The 17398-nt window shown below is 46.2% G+C and overlaps 1 protein-coding gene across 3 annotated transcripts in view; it reads right to left on the reverse strand.

Annotated features, from left to right (window-relative positions):
• SMOC1 (SPARC related modular calcium binding 1) overlaps positions 1 to 17398 on the reverse strand; it is a 156682-nt gene that overhangs the window by 26558 nt on the left and 112726 nt on the right. For 2 of the 3 annotated variants that reach the window (XM_067732057.1, XM_067732048.1), the window contains exons 6-7: positions 12344 to 12433; positions 10259 to 10339 (exon numbers count right to left, since the gene is read on the reverse strand). In XM_067732057.1, the coding sequence (XP_067588158.1) occupies positions 10259 to 10339; positions 12344 to 12433 (171 nt within the window). The remainder of the gene's footprint in view (positions 1 to 10258; positions 10340 to 12343; positions 12434 to 17398) is intronic. The other variant, XM_067732066.1, reaches the window with a different exon arrangement.

A 17398-nucleotide genomic window follows, 5' to 3' on the forward strand; every position in this document is an offset into this window, starting at 1 on the left:
GTCATGGGGGATGAGACCACAGAGGCCAGAAAAAGAAAATGTGTCCCTTTGACTCATCCTGGGAAATGCCACATTCAATCCTCAGACCATCCGGCACTAGATTTTCTTAAGGGAAAAATCAATACACAGTTACCCGCCTGAAAAACAAGAGGAGCTTATCTGTGTTTCGTTGCAAAAGGAATCATCCCACTGGGCCAAGAATATTAAGGGAAACACTAGCGTTGTGTCGGCTACAGTTACCCTGAAGCCCCTTCAAATACCTCACACCCACTTAGCCTCTTATCAAAAATGAATGAAATGCTGAAGGATAACCCAAAATAACAAGGCTTCTGTTAAAAACAACTTTTCCTGAATCACAACATGAAATTCCAGAGGCGTAAGAAATCACACGGCTCCTGCCTCGGGAGCCTCTGGGTCGGCGTGAGCGGCGTGCGCTGTCGGGACAGTTGCAGAGAATCTGGCCGAAGAGGAGACTGCAGGAGCAAAAGGAGGGACCAGGGGGACCCAGCCTGAAGGCACTGACTCCCCTCTTTTTGAGGGCTTGGCCCAGGGACTGGACACGTGGTCTCCAAGGAGGAGATGCTGCAGAGTGCATGATCTTGGGGAGTGATTCACAGGACATCACTGAACAGCCCTTTCTGTTCATTTGGCCACACGGGGTTCAGCACCCATCCCCTGGAACACTGCTTTTCTGCCCTCCCGTCATGTCTGGCACCAAGCGGCCACTTGGCCATCACCAATCCCCAAGTCTCAGAGTCCTCCAGGGACTCTGAGAAAACCCTGAAGAGGAGGGGACCTCAAAGAACCATTCCTCAGGGCTCCCTTTGGAACAGACAATGGTCAAGAAAACAGAGGTCCTGTCAGGGCAGGGAAGAGGCAGACTCCCTGATAAACAGAACAAAGTCAGTCCTTGAACTTGTGCTCAGGTGTGCATCAAGTAGGGGCGGAGGGAGTGAGAACAGAAACAGAATATGCACAAATTTACAATGTCACCTCTTCCACCGGAATGGGTTTCTCCATTTAATTTAATCTGAAGGCCCTTTTCCCCATAGAGTAGGCAGGCAAATGATGTGAAAAAGATAACATCATCACCCAATCTTAACCTACAAAGGGACCTTGGACCACATGTCTGGAGAAGGGCACCCCTTCTGATGAACTCACTGGCCAAGTGAAGAGATGCTGTTCAGCTCTGGTCATGGGAGAAATGAGGATGGTGTGAAAGCTCAGTCAGATGGCTGTTCCCAAACACCAGGGGGAACTCCAGCGGTCAGAGGGAAGAGCTTCTAGGAACAGGAGTCAGGGTGAGATGGGGATACCTGGGCTTCCTCGCCAAGGCTGAGAACAAGAGTAAGCGCCTAGCACTCCTGCCCCTGCACACTCCAGCCCAGGCCTGGCACGTGGGAGTTTCTGTCACTGCTCACGGAAGTCAACAACGATCAGAATAGAGGCAGAAGAGCTCGGTGATCAAGAGCGCGGGCTTGGGGCCAGATGGATCAGCCTCCACCACTTGTTAGCTCTGTTTACTTTAGCTCTCAAGTCCCTGTAAAGGTAGGGTAACCACAGCACAGGCCTCACAGGGCCATTGTGAGGATGAAACACAATAGTATATGTAAAGCATTGAACCCAGGGCCACAGGTAGTTGATAAGTGGTAGGTTATTAGCTGGTCTAGGGTAGCAGTGTCCTCAGTCAATGTACAGCAAACCCGGCCTTCCTGACCCATCCCCGTGAATGACCAGTCTCTCAGGTGGACTGCAGGGATGACCTGCTCTAGGTACAGGCAATGAGGGGCACACTGTCTTTAGTTTACCTAAAAAAATAATAACATAACTAAGAACCAGTCTACTTTCAAAGATCACTATGTCAGCAACTCAAAACAATGTCTGTGAGAGAACATCCCTCCCCTCTGGGGTGGACCGCGCCTCCGCCCCTGTCTTTGACACACCACTGCCTGATGGTCAGCTCCTTCCTTAGATGCTCCTTCTGTTTCTTTCCTTGGCCCCCTTAGCACCAAGTAGAGGCCTTGGCACACGAGAGCTATTGATGGGCCTGTGGCCCTGGGCAAGGTCCTTGCTAGTCCAGGCTCCTTTTCCTCATTTAAAATGAAGTGGTGGCACATATGGTCACCTCACCTTTGACAAAGGACGCAAGAATATACGATGGAGAAAAGACAGCCTCTTCAATAAGTAGTGCTGGGAAAACTGGACAGCTACATGTAAAAGAATGAAATTAGAACAATTCCTAACACCATACACAAAAATAAACTCAAAATGGATTAAAGACCTAAATGTAAGGTCAGACACCATAAAACTCTTAGAGGAAAACATAGGAAGAACACTCTATGACATAAATCACAGCAAGATCCTTTTTGACCCACCTTGTAGAGAAATGGAAATAAAAACAAAAATAAACAAATGGGACCTAATGAAACTTAAAAGCTTCTGCACAGCAAAGGAAAGCATAAACTAGACGAAAAGACAACCCTCAGAATGGGAGAAAATATTTGCAAATGAATCAACAGACAAAGGATTAATCTCCAAAATATACAAGCAGCTCATGCAGCTCAATATTAAAAAAACAGACAACCCAATCCAAAAATGGGCAGAAGATCTAAATAGACATTTCTCCAAAGAAGATATACAGATTGCCAACAAACACATGAAAGGATGCTCAACATCACTAATCATTAGAGAAATGCAAATCAAAACTACAATGAGCTATCACCTCACACCGGTCAGAATGGCCAGCATCAAAAAATCTACAAACAATAAATGCTGGAGAGGGTGTGGAGAAAAGGGAACCCTCTTGCACTGTTGATGGCAATGTAAATTGATACAGCCACTATGGAGAACAGTATGGCGGTTCCTTAAAAAAACTAAAAATAGAACTACCATATGACCCAGCAATCCCACTACTGGGCATATACCCTGAGAAAACCATAATTCAAAAAGAGTCATGTACCACAATGTTCATTGCAGCACTATTTACAATAGCCAGGACATGGAAGCAACCTAAGTGTCCATCGACAGATGAATGGATAAAGAAGATGGGGCACATATATACAATGGAATATTACTCAGCCATAAAAGGAAACGAAATTGAGTTATTTGTAGTGATGTGGATGGACCTAGAGTCAGTCATAGAGAGTGAAGTAAGTCAGAAAGAGAAAAACAAATACCGTATGCTAACACATATATATGGAATCTAAAAAAAAAGAAAAAATGGTTCTGACGAACCTAGGGGCAGGACAGGAATAAAGACGCAGACGTAGAGAATGGACTTGAGGACACGGGGAGGGGGAAGGGTAAGCTGGGACGAAGCGAGAGAGTGGCGTGGACATATAAAACAGATAGCTAGTGGGAAGCAGCCGCATAGCACAGAGAGATCAGCTCGGTGCTTTGTGGCCAATTAGAGGGGTGGGATAGGGAGGGTAGGAGGGAGACGCAAGAGGGAGGGGATATGGGGATATATGTATACGTATAGCTGATTCACTTTGTTATGCAGCAGAAACTAACACACCATTGTAAAGCAATTACACTCCAATAAAGATGTAAAAAATAAAATGTAAAAATAAGATGTAAAAAATAAAAAATAAAATGAAGCGGTGGTACTAGAGGCTACGGTTCCCATAGCCCAGAGCTTCCCCACGGCTCAGAGGGGGATCCAGCTCAGCCTCCCCCACCCCAGGGGAGCCCAAGCACCAGCAAGTGGCTGAGTGAGGCGCAAGGCTGCTGGGGGCCTTCAGATTCGCCCCCATGCCTGGCACCCCTCTCCACGGTCATACTGTGTCCAGCCATCTGTGGCTCAGAGGCTCCCCCCAGAAGAAAACTAACAACGCCTGCCCCACGTCCCCGAAGCACCCACCCACAGGAACGTTTGCAGGGGGCTCTGTAAATAGGGCACAGTGTTGGGATGAAGTGTAGTGGGTGAGGGGGTGTAAGGGACAATTACAAACCAACCAGCCTGTCTAAATAATTTCTCCCTGGGGCACCTAAAATGGCCATGCACTGTTCACTGTTGTCTGAAGCAGTGACCTCGTCCTTCCCACACAGACAGAAACGGAGAAGTGGAGGAAAACAAGATATTTCTTCTAGGATGGATTGTCCCAATATAGTATATAGGCATTTTTTTTCAAACTTTTCCCCCAAAGCATCACTGACTCACATCCACTCAAATTTTAGAAAAGGCTCCACCTCTACTGACTCATGCCATTAAGTGAGCTCATATGACCCTTCCACCAAAAAGAATACGAAACGCTTCAGAGTGGTTTCGCAGGGACAAGTACTGAGAAGTGGCAAGCTGGCGTCTTTCTAGTTTTTCTCAGTAACTTTGTTGACCTTGACCTGATAAGCTCTGTCCTTTAAGGACAAGAGCTAGCAAATAAAAATTCAGGCGAGAAGGAAGGAGGGGTCACGGGCCAAGGCGGGGAGATGGAAGAGATATATTTTAATGTGTCAAATAAAGTATCATAACTTCACACTTCATCCCCCAAACAATAATGTTGCACATGTGAGTGTGTTAGTAAGATATATACCCTGTTTACTTCCAAAGCCATTTTACAAATAAACACAGAATGAGGACCCTCGGACCAAAGCAGCGATAGTAGTTGCCTTCTAGCAAAGTGGCAGAAGCCGATTACAATACCTCGGCAGGGCCTTCAGTTAGGTCTTTTTAGCAGCAGAGGCCAAAGGAGAACATTGGGATGTGGTGGGTTTGCCCTTAACGCCACAAAGCATACATACTCAATAAAATCTTTGCTGGTGGAGCAAGTTCCAGACCCCCCCAGCCACCACTGCACCTCTGTGTTCCAAGCAGACAACATGGGGTGCAGGAGCAAGGCCACAGGGAAAACTAATTTTAAAACCAGGTTAAGATGGACTGTGGAGCCAGGCTCTCTGAGGCCTCCAGACGTGTTTCAGCTCCTCCTGGCAAAGGGAGAACTTGAGAAAGGCCTTTGTTGCCAGGGAGAAAGCCATAGGGATGGCCACCCATGCCTGTCCCCGACTCTATTCTACTGGCCCTGGTGGACCAAGACACCTGCATAAGATAGATGGGCAGACGTCCAGAAGGCCAGTGATAGACATAAACACCAAGGATCTGTTTTTATACAGGTATTTTAAATGCACACGAGCCCAGCCCCATCCGCGGCGGCTAACGTTCGTGGATGACTCGTTCTTCCTTCCAGCCACGTTGTGTGTGAGGTTCCAGGTGGCTGTGAGGTATTTGCTTACAACAGCTACCGCTGGTTTCCCTGAGAACTGTTTATTTTTCCAGGCCTAAGGTTATTACATCACCCCGCGGTTTCTGGGCAGGCCAAGAGCACTGGTTTGGGGGGTGGGGGATCCAGCCAGGAGGTGCTGTTGCCTCTGTGACCCCAAATCCCAGTCCTAGCAGCAGCCAATCCAGCAGGAGCTTCCAGGTGAGGGAGGAGCATACAAAATGTGACCAATGGGCCCAGAAAGCAGGCCTAGAAGAGCACCGATCCGAGCCTGGCAGGTCAGGACAGGAACCTGTAAACAGCTTCCTTGTGATGTAGATGGTGAGAGAGGCAAACACTCTCACTTACCAGGGGTACAGGGGTCACTGTCATGGCAGAACTTATAAGAAATGCATTTCCACCTTGTGTCCCCGCTGATGGCTTGTTTGCAGGGAGCAGAGTTACCACCAGCCGCTGCATTCACAGATCTACAGAAGGAGGGTCTGCTGGGCAAGGAGGTAAGGAAGGAAAGCCGTGGTCCTTTTGGATTTAACCCGCAGGGCCAGGTTCTAGGGCTTCTTGGAGTCCCAGATCAGATTGTGAAGGAAGTGAACTAGAAAAGATGGAGAGAAAGGAAAGAAAGAAATGGGGGGGAAGAAGGGAAGTCCAGTGACCTCAGGGTGGCCACAGGAGGGAACCAGGCGGAGACAGAGGCAAGGGGCCTTCGTACATGCCTTGAGGGCATGGTTTGCGATAAGAAAAGAGTGAAGGCTCAGGCGACCACATTTCCTGGGAGATGGCCTTTTCCCAGAGGAGAAAGCACAGAGTTTTGTCATACAGAAAGAGAGAAAAAACAAGACTTCTATCAATCACAGCTGTGGGAAGGTGCCGGCATGCAGTAAAATCCAAAGCAGTAAGATACGGATGAAGGATGAGATGAAGCCTAATTATTGTCATTTCCTTAATCTCTTTACTCTCTTCTCTAAGATGTATTATAGATGATTACAATGTTTTGAAATTCTAGTTGTATTGAGAAATGCCGTCGTCACTAGCCCCTGATACCAAAAACTCAGCAAGAGTTCCTGTTTTCTTATAAAAGCAGAACAGAGTCTCTGGCCAGCTTGCATAGGAGAAGATGCTGTCTCTCAAATTCTAGGATGTTCGCCGCCAGGTGTGCTGTCTGCCAGGTTGCAAGAAGAAGTCCTGGTACAATGGAGGCGAGAATCAAACAGAAGTCCAACAGGCAAACCTGCTGCCGCTGACCCTGCCACATACTCAGAAGGAGACACTGACCATGATGAACACATGACAAAGCCTTAAAAACGAGGGCCAAAACCTCCAGGAGGAGGGAAGGAGACAGGATAAGTCTGCAGGCATGTGTGTCATGTTATTGCAACACTTCAGCTGCCCAGTGGAACCTTTCCAACATCAACAGTCCCCAGGCCAGAAGACAAACCTGGCGTCACAGGGTCTGAGTGTGAAAGAAGGATGTTTGGGGTGTAAAAGAAACTGGGATGCCTTTTTGCCTCTGAGAGAGAGAAAGCTGAGAAGAAGAGCTCTCACTCAGTTGGCTCTCAGAGTCCCACTCCAACCTCCCCAGAGGCAAGGGCAGAAGCTCTCCTGGACCCAGAATCTTTCATTAAACTCTAATGGGAAAGTGTCCCAGGGGCCTGACTCAGAGGCTCTAGTCCATACCAGAACCAGCCGCCCGGACCCAAGTTAACATACAAGTCTACTGACTTCTCATCAGACCAAGTGAGATCATGTGAAAAGTGGCTAGCACAATACATCAGGATATTCCATTGAGTTTGTTTTCAATAATTCACGTACACCTACTATGTGCCAGGCATTTTAGATACATTAAATTCTCAGAAAAATTCTGCAAGGCATTAATGATTTTAACTAATAAGTAAGGAAATCAAAGCTCAGGGTAGTTAATTAACTTTCTCAAGGTAACCCAGCCTCTCAGTGTGGAGCAAGCATCAGAAGCCAGGTCTATAGGTTTGCCTGATACCAAAGCCCAGGCTTCTACCATTATGTGGTTGATCTCATCTACGTACAAAAGATTCCCTACCCCCCACCTATGAAGGCCAAGCCTCAGGATGCTTCCTGGGCAACCCACTTGTGAGAGCACACACAGGACAGGATGTTAAAGCTCACGTGAGAGCAGAAAGTGCAACGTGAGCTGCCTAAAGAGTTTTGCGCTGATGCAGGCTTCCCCAGGCATGTCAGGAAACATCTCAGGAGGCACAGTCCCTACTTCTAGGAAAAGGGCCCCAAAACCTGAGAAAGACACACCCCCCTACACACGCTCCCATCCAAATGCTTCTACTTCAATCTTATATAACGGGGCCAGCAAACTTTTTTTCTGTAAAGGATCAGATCATATTTTAGGCTTTGCAGGCCAGACGGTCTCTGTCACAACTCTTCAACTCGATGGTCGCAGCACGGAAACAGCCATAGACAGTAGGTAAAGAAATGGACATGGCTGTGTTCCAAGACAACTTTGTTTGCAAAATCAGGCAAGCCGCCATTTGCCAACCTCTGTCACATGCCTATGTGACACAGTGTCCCTCACACCTAATTACATCAAAAAGGTTGACAGGCACTCAGTCAGTTTTACCACCTGATCATGATGGAGAGTGTCCCTAGTTTATTAGAAAATGCCTATGGTATCGACCTCTGATAATGATTGCTGGTCTCAGTTACTCCCAGGGAACCTTTAGCTCTCCTCCAACTATCCTGTCCTATATGCTAAACTTACAGACATAACTGGGGCAAACCAGGAAAAAATAAAGGTGGCTGGGTGCCTCTCACAAAAGGAAGGGGATTGTACCTGCCTGGAAACCATTTTTCAATATGATCCCATACTCATGCAATTGGAAACTACACAGGGGAAGAATGAGTGGGAAGGGGAAGGACTTGAGCGGAAGAAACATCACCAAACTTGACACTGCCTCTTTACTATACACAGAGAATGCAGCCCAAGAAGATAGGTGCTCTATTCCCAAAGATAAATCATTTTCTCCAGCCCCACCACTTACTAGCTGTGACCCAGGACAAGTTACTTCCTCTCTCTCATCCTTTGACTCTTCATCTGTAACATGGGGATAATAACAATACTTATAGGGTTATGGTGACACTCAAATGAGACAACACATAACTGATACGGACTAGCTATGATGACACTGATGATTCTGACTTTACTGATGATGATCTTTTCTCCTCATCCTTCTCCAAAGCAAACACGTTGAGCTAGATTCGCTAATAGATATAACAGACAGGCAGTAAAGCCCTTGCCTTCACAGAGTATAACTTGGGTAGAGAAATTAACCACTGGTAGGTGGAAAAAGATCATGGAAGCAGTTGCTAAACGTCAAACGAATGCTTCAGGCAAAAGGTGCTGTGTAATTTCAGAGAGAGCTCTCCCTCTTCTCTACCCCTTGGTCACCGTATGAGAATTGAGCCTCCTACTGGGGCTCTGCAGACCTGCTGGGGGCTCAGGGAATGCGGGGACCTTTTGCAGATACCACTTCCAGATACCACAGGCACCAAAACCACTTCTCTTTGACTTATCATATTTGCCTAACAGTGAAGGGGGAGTGGAGGAAGGATCTAAGAAGCTTCCCAATAGATGTTTTTGCTTAAGGTAACAATCGCAAATGCTTTTTCGATTGAAGAATTCTCACTAGAAGAAGTATCGTTAGTAGTCCCATTTTCCCTACCAATGATGATGATGATAATAAATACAATTGTACCTACAATTTATCATGCACATACTATTTACCACTTAGCCAGACACTGGTTAAGTACCATACAGACTAACTCAGTTAATCTTTACTCACCGTCCTTTAAGGGAGAGATTATGATCCTGGCTGAGAACTGAGGCTCTGTGGGCGTGGCCGGGGCAGGGGTGGGGCAGGCATTTAAGTTGACTGGGTCACTTACCAAGTGTTGGAGCCAGAACGAGAACCCCTGTTTGCTGATTCCAAAGCCTGTGTTTTAACCATGGCACTGTTCTGTCAAAGACTCTGGCCCACGGGACGTCACATGGGCTCCTTCCCACCCCAGCATCCCACACCTCCTCCAGCTTCTATCAAGCAGGGAACCAGACACATGCCGAGGTACTCAGCAGAAAAAATCACCCAGGGCTATGTGACTTCACCTCATGGTCTAAACCTTTCCGTGCACTCCAGTCCCCATGACCTTTAGGACAAAGCTGGCATACTATATAGATAAACCAAAAGGGGGGCAAGGACAGCACACTCGTTCATTAATGGTCATGCAACACCCTGCCTGCCAGGGGAAAGGGATGTATCTTTAGTTTACAGTCCTTGCTGTCTATCAGGAAACGATGATATGGCTAAATTCAACAACCAGGCGTAAATATGCCAAGTAGCGTTTCTCACAACGAAGTCTGAGGCTGAAAGAAGGATGATCCCCACCCCGGACAGAGATACAGATTGGATCTGTTAATACATTTTCCTGTCGATGGACATCTGGTCTTTTTTGATGGTAAATGAACTTTATCAACTTTGGTCTTCACTGATGGTAAATGAACTCTAATCTGACCACTCTTCAGAAATTACCACCTTTCTACAAGGGTTCACCCAGTACCAAAACCTGAACACTCACAAGACCCTCAAAAGATCAAACCAGGAAAGGTAAGATTGGAGGCAGCTATTTAGAGCCTTAAAAACACATAGATCCAAGGCTCTTAAGGTTTGAAGTCCAACTTCTCTATGCCCAGCCATTCTTCTTTCAAATTCTTCTGCATGGCATATAGAAAGTCAATTAAAATATTAAAACATACCATCAAACTTTTTTTTAGCTAAAAGGATCAGCTACTCATGAAAGACGATCCCTAAACTATTAATTGAAGACAAAGTTGGAAGGGAATAATCCCATCTCATCTCCGCATTTTACAGCTGTGGAAAAAACTGAAGGCCAAACTTGTTAAATGACTTGCCCAAGCCCACACAGTGATAGTCACGAAGCAACCATACAGCACCTGTGGACAGATCAAGTACATATCAATACATAATCCAAGGCAGATTATTTACCTGAATTTCTTACATTGGTATTGTTCAGTTTGGAGTCCTTGATTACCAAGTGCTTAATCCAGAGAGTGGGAGCTGTGATTTCTGAAAAAAGAAGGAGAGAGAAAATAATGTCTGGGCAAAGAGAGTATGTAACTTGGAGTGTAACCCCCAGACTTTTTAACAGCTTTTCTAAAAGCCTGAGGCATCAAGGCTGGAGCCATCTCCCTCATCCCATATCCACTTTGTCCCAACACCCTCTTGCTTCCTTTCTATGGAAGATCATCTCCCCATCAACTCATAGGAGCCAACCAGGGCCTCCTGTGCTGGGAAGCCGAGTGGTCAGAGTCCAGAGGCACTGAGCCACTCCATCCAGGAATAAAAATATTATCCTAGGAGGTGAGGAACACGCGCCAAGCCAAGCCTTTCTCAGCTGCTTCCCTGGAAGAAGATTTAAAGGGGGTAAATCAACAAACGAATGCCAAAGAAACCACAGAGACCATTTTAGAGGAAACAGCTGAGCCGCAGCAGGTTTTAACTTGCTGAGATTCTGCTTCACATGGGGAAGAAAGTAATGGGTCTAATGTGTGCTTCAATCCCCTTTCTAATAGTTTCTCATCGAACAGAGGCTGAATTCCTCCATCCAGAGAGTTCCAGCGTGCCTCCAGGCTCTCCAGGGGTGGGGTCACCCAGTGGACAGGTGCCATGGAAGTCTGAGGATGACCCTGAACACACTGTAGAGTGACAACATCTTCCATGAGTGTGTTGGGAAGGTCTTCCAAGCTGACATGGTCTCCATTCCACTCCCCCCTCCCCAGTCAATCCTCCAGGGTCCCAGACTTACCAATGATCTAGGACATTTGTGGATCACAGAAACATTTTAACTTCTAGGCATGAACACACACATATGTTCCACTCCATGACCAGTTGCAAAGGATATTTCACGTTTCTATCTAAAGCTGAGCCTGGGCTAGAGACATCCTTAGCCACAGAACCAACCAGTGGCATCATTTCTTTTTATTCCACTGTCCAGTCTTAGAATCCAAGCCTGGATATATTCGGCTGAAAGCTGCTGAAAGGTTGCCATATATTGCACTGAGCTCCACATCTCATTGTCAGACTTTCTAGAAACAGCACTCTGCCGAGTTTCCTGCCCCTCCTCATGGGAGCCTGGAGTACTTAGCAAAGTACTCTGAAGAATGTAGGCCCTGAGCAGCTCAAACTCAAATCAAAGCCAGTCTTCTGCACCCAAGCTCCTCCTGTCCGTTCCTCATACCTCCAGAGATACCCAACCTCTATTTTGCCACCAACCACCACTATTTCTCTTGACCTAGAATTTCTCCTCTCCCAAATGTCTCGACTCAACTCTCAAGGTCCCTACAACTCAGCCAGACCAGCTCCAGACACCAGTCTCTTTCCTGCTACTTTCCTCACTATATCCCATCTCCACCATATTCTCTGCTTTGCCCACGCCAGTGCCCCTGCCTGGAACACCCTGATTCCTCTCCCACGTTTTCAAAATCCAGCTCACGTTCCCTCTCTTCACAGAATCTTTTCCCATACCACTGTGATCTCTTTCTTCCATACGTGTCTATCACAGAAAACAAACAAACAACTGAGACCATAGAGTTCCATACAGAAAGTTCTCCTATAGTTGCCGATCTCTTGAGAGCAAGGGCTTCCATCTCGTCTACTTCTCCTTTGTCCCCCAGAGGCCTCCCACAATGCTGGGCACAGAGCACTACAGGAACTTGTTAAGTGCTGATTCATTTAGAAAAGGGATGCTGCCGGCCTGTCTTTCTCAGCCCCGGCTCCTTGGTCTTGGCAGTCCGCAGGGTCCATCCAGGCTCTGTTATTATTGGACGTTAGAGCCAGGCAGGAAGCCTGGCAAGAAGAGAGGGCCTTTCCAGAAGTGGAGGGTGTACTAGTTCCTGGGAGGGTTTGCATTTTTTTTAAAGGTTAAAACAACCTGGCTTAAACTGGGAAAAATTCAAATTAAAAAAGAAAAAAACAATAATAGTAAAGCTTAAACAAACAACCGAAGGAAAGACCTCCCCAAATCCGAAAACGGGTGGGAGAATTCGAATCTGAAGTAATACAAGAGCTTACCGTCTCCATCGAACACCGGCTGGGTCTCCATCGTGGGTGTCGGCTTAGACCCGTCATCTGAATTGAGGGTTAAAAAGAATCGAAAAGAGACTACCATTATTGAGGTAAATACTATCTACTCTCCAGCACTATTGAATGGTTGGGGTTTGCACATGGCCCGGCCAAGTCCCAGTGAACAGACCAAAGAGAAGGAAAAGAAAGAAGAAAAGAACAAGAAGGAAAAGAGAATCACAGACAGACACCAACAGTAAGACAATCCAGGTGTGTGCTTGCCATTCCAGGGAAGGGACCCAAGTTGTCATGGCTCTGGAGGGCCCCTTCTCATAACTCTGTACCAGCGTGACTCCGTCAGCCCTTGCTCTTTCCTCGGGAGAGCTGGGAGGGCTATCTTCACCAGCAGCCCTGAGTTTTGGCCAGAAGTGTTAGGAGATGTTGGCACACTTGTGGCATCAAATTCTGATATCCCCAGCTCCTTCCTGCCCTCTTGCGAAAGGTACTAGCCGGTACCTTTTTAGTGGCCTTCACTGAAGAGCTTAAGGAAAACAAGACAACATGGCGCCATTTCCTCCCAAAGTCCCAGCTATTTCTCCATCCTCATCTAAAAGCAAAGTGAAGGTAAGAAGGACATTTCTCTCTCCAGAATGCTGAACTACAAAGAATGGGGAATCCTTAGAACACTTTGAACTCTTGAAACAGCATGCACCCCAATTCCCAAGCAGAGGTGGGGGCAAACAAAATGGGAGAAAACATGAGTAATTGCACCCTGGGTTTGCTTTGAAATTTCTAACACAGATGATAGGAGCAGGGAGTTCTCAGTAACAAAGTTCTAATACTTACGGTCCTAGTAGTGTTGGCAGCTCTCTCTGTAGACCAAAAACCTCTACTGATCAGAGTAAGTTCAGACTTTATTTACCTTTCAGGACTCTGAATTATGTTCATCAAGATCCCAAAAGCTTAATTTTGAACAGTGTTTCTCAACTTTTTTTTTTTATTGCCCATCTAAAGAGTATTTTTAGACTTTTTCTCCTAATTAATTTCCTAGTGAAATGTTAATAACGAAGATACATTGCATACCTGTTTGTGTACTGTATGTATATCTGTGCTTTATATGGAAAAAGAGCAAGTGCTCTCTTGTGCCCTAAGAACCAATTTCCACCTCCTTGGTGAAAGCTGGGAGCAGGCATCTTTACCTGTGTTGAGAACGCATACTTCCGAGATTTTTCTGTTTTCTCCCTTGGGAGGGGGAGGGAAGAAGAGCACCGTGGTCTCGGACACCGTGGTTCCACAATCCCTTCTTCCCAAGACCCCCAGAGATCTTTTAGGACTGAACGCTCTATTCTCCAAGCATTAACTATGGAGAATGCAAGTTCTCATATAGCCTGCAACGCCAGTCAGATCATCGATAATGACAGCCTTCACCATTTGGAGCTCCCAGAACTCTCGGCAGAGTTCCCTGCATCTTATCATGGGAGAGAGAAAGAACAGAGTCCTGATCCCTTTCTTACGCCAACACCCCACCTCTGGGATCTTAAGATTCAATAGCTATGGAGACCCTAACCCTCGCTTGAGGCTGAGGCCAGCAACCTGGCAGTTGTGTGACACCTGACCCTGCTATAATTCTCATGTGCCAATGTAAGACCCAACTCCCGCAGCGGCCAGGGTGATCCTGACCTATCCGACAATCACCCGCAGACGTGAGACGTGGCAGGAGGAGAGGAGTAATGAGGCTGAATATCTTATTTGCCTCAAACTGGGATCCAGAAGAGCCATCTTTTGATGCCAAACTGTGTACGTTTGATCTGGAAGTCATTGAGGGAGAAGAAACACAGAGCAGAGCCACACAGTGTCATTTTTAAAAATGGCATCACTTCCCTGACTCTATTAACACCTCTTTCCATTGAATTCAGTGAACCACTGAATGAAGTTTTTTGGCAGCTGCAATGCACATTTGGTTGCTGCTGCCGGATGCAGAGTTCACAGTCTAAATAGACCTGCACAGTGTGCTCAGCCCCTCCACACAGGGTGGCTTCATGTCAGGAGTCTTAAAGGGAACAAAGGGAAAGTGAGAAATCAAACATTCTCAGAGGGACAGCGATGACAAGCCAAGTGAAAAATGGCTTATGAGATATTTTAATATTCAATTAAGATCCCCCCGTACTCCAAGAGCTGTATCTCCCTCTGGAGCAGGACGACAGAAAATACTCCGTTTACTTCTCCCATCATCCACACGAGAGTCTGGGACTGCCCATCTGGTCCAGCAATCAGTAAAGAAATCTGCTGCTCAAGGAGAGGAAGGAGGGTTTCCAGTCTCCCCGGGGAAGTCGAGGACCTCCACAATTGCCCAGATGCAGGCCCAGAAGCCCACATAGCATGAAGCCACGTGCAGGGAGTGAATCTTCCTGCAGGGTAGGGTCACCGAGGGTGAAGACATACAGCTGCACTGCCGCCATGGAGGCCCTAGCTGGAAATCTTTATGAAGTGAGAAGAGACAAAGTGCCCTGCTGCCAGGAGAGCCACCTGTGAAATCCAGCAAGCCCCAAGGATGGGCAGCCAAGCCAAAGCCAATAGGACCCTCTGACCATCATCTCCGAGCACCTGGGCGCCTGGCATCCAACCCAGCAAACAAGCGCATCCTTCTACCAAACACAGGTCCAAGGCCTGGGTCCAAGGTCCACACCAGGCCTGCTTCCTGGCAAGCCCTGGGGCAACACCAGGACCTACACTGGGCCCGGGGGAGAGAGAAAAGCTTCCGCATGTGCCCCTGGCCTCCCGGTCTCCAGTGGGGTCACAGTGCAGATACCGGCTTTGCAACCAACTAAGTTGGGTAACCTGAACCTCTCACTTTTCTTCTCTGGGCAGTGATATCCTCTTCTAAAAGTGAAGGATGGCTGCACTCCTAGCCTCAGGACACTGGGCAGCTGTAAAAGACTCCAAAGGCCTCTTAAAGAAGGCATTAAATCATCGAGTGTTAAACCATCTTATCCAACTGCTTGCTTTTAAAACTGGATTTGTAGAATTAAAATTCTATGAAGTTTTAAAAATAAAAAGTAAAGTAAACCTTACAGCTCAATAAGAAGACAAACAGCCTGATTTTAAAACGGGTAAAATATTTTAATAGACATTTCAAAGACGCACGGACAGCTAATAAATACATGAAAAGATGCTCAATATCATTAGTTGTTAGGAAACCACAAATTAAAACCACAGTGAGATACCACCACATACCTACTAGAATGGCTAAAATTTTTTAAATAGACACTATCAGGAGACAAGGATGTGGAGAAACTCAAACCCTCATTCCTTGCTGATGGGAATGTAAAACTGGGTAGCCATGATGGAAAAGAGTCTGGCAAATTCTTTAAAAAGTTAAACATAAACTTACCATTCAATCCAGAAATTCCACTCCTGGGACTCTATCTAAGAAAAATAAAGACATATCCACCCAAAGACATGTATACAAATACTGATAGCAGCATGATTCGTAATACCCTTGAACTGGAAATAATCCAAATGTTCGTCTACTGGTGAAGAGATAACCAAATTGTGATATACCCATACAATGGAATATTACTTAGCAATTAAAAGGAATGAATTACTGATATGCGTAATAATATAGCTGAACTTCAAAAACATTTTACTAAATGAAAGAAGCCATGTGCAAATACTACATATTGTTTGATTCCATTCATATGAAATGCCTAGTAAAGATAAATCTATAGAGAAAGAAAGCAGATAACATGGTTGCCTGGAGGAGGGAGTGGGGTATAACTATAAATGGGTACAAGGTTTCTTTGGGGGTGATGGAAACGTTCTCTGGTAATGACCGCACGTCTATATAACGGTACCAAATTCATTAACTTGTACATTTACAATGGGTAAATTTTATGGTATGTGATTATACCTTAATAAAGTTTTTAAAACAAAGCGGGGATGGAGTACCAAAGTCATCACAGGTAAATCGTCAGGTGGCAGTAGCTAGATTATCTGAGCAATCTTTAATTTGGGGGGAGACTCTCCTGTATATCTTAAAGAAAACTATATCTGAATCTCAATTTACATGAGTGCATATGATGATTTCATGTGTGTGTATATTTAATCTTGGTGATTCTTTTAGACCTCAAATAGTAAGACTTTCTTTCTCTTTGATACCATAATACTCTTTCAGACCGAGAAGAACATAGAATACTGAAAAAACCCGATTCAAAGATGACCATTTCTTTTACAGGGAGAAAAAAGTAAATTAGGAAACATTAAAAAAAAAAAGGCAAATCTGAGAGAATTTCTCAAGGATGATGTCAAGATCAACAATAATAAGTGTTACCACATTTTGCAACACTCAGAGTTTCTGGCAGGTGGCTTTCTTCATCTATTCTCACCACCGGCCAGGGCAGAGGAAGTCACCAGGCAGATAAAAAGAGATTGAGTTTCAGCGCAAGAAAGTGATTTGCTCAAGGCTCCAGAGGCAGTGAGCAAGCGGCGCTGGAAACCACCCAGGCCCAGAGCGGGGCATCTGGCCGCACGAGATCCCCCAGCCCCCAACCACGCCTCTCCTTGCAGGTGCAGCCCCAGAAAGCCGCAGCCCCCGCACGGGCTCTTCGAGCCTATCCAGACAGTGGGTTTGTGTGACAGCACAATTCTTTGCCCTGCGAGAAGGCCTGGCCCACGCACAGACAGCTGGAAGTCACTTCGACCCCTGATGACACCGTTCAAAGCCTCCTCTGTTTGGCTTTTTGATTCCTGATTGACATTCGCTGGCGAGTGGAGATAAATGCGGGGCTGAGGACAATGTTGACCGGCTCTGACTATTCTCAGGGAAAGACTTTTCAGAATAACAAACAAAACAAAACAAAACCCCCAAAACATTGGTGTGCTTATGGGACTGAATAGAGCCCAAGAGGTCCAAGGAAGCAGGGCCGGGCCTTTCAAGGGGCTGGCAAGTCCATTGAGGAGTTAATTGTTTGGGTGTACAATGAGTTTATTCTGACCACATACAAAGAGCTTTCTCTTCCAGGTCCTTCAAAAGCAAATGTGTCAAAGGGGCCAGAGGAGGAATCT

This window comes from Pseudorca crassidens, chromosome 1, assembly GCF_039906515.1.
Source record: "Pseudorca crassidens isolate mPseCra1 chromosome 1, mPseCra1.hap1, whole genome shotgun sequence".
Classification (NCBI taxonomy): domain Eukaryota; kingdom Metazoa; phylum Chordata; class Mammalia; order Artiodactyla; family Delphinidae; genus Pseudorca; species Pseudorca crassidens.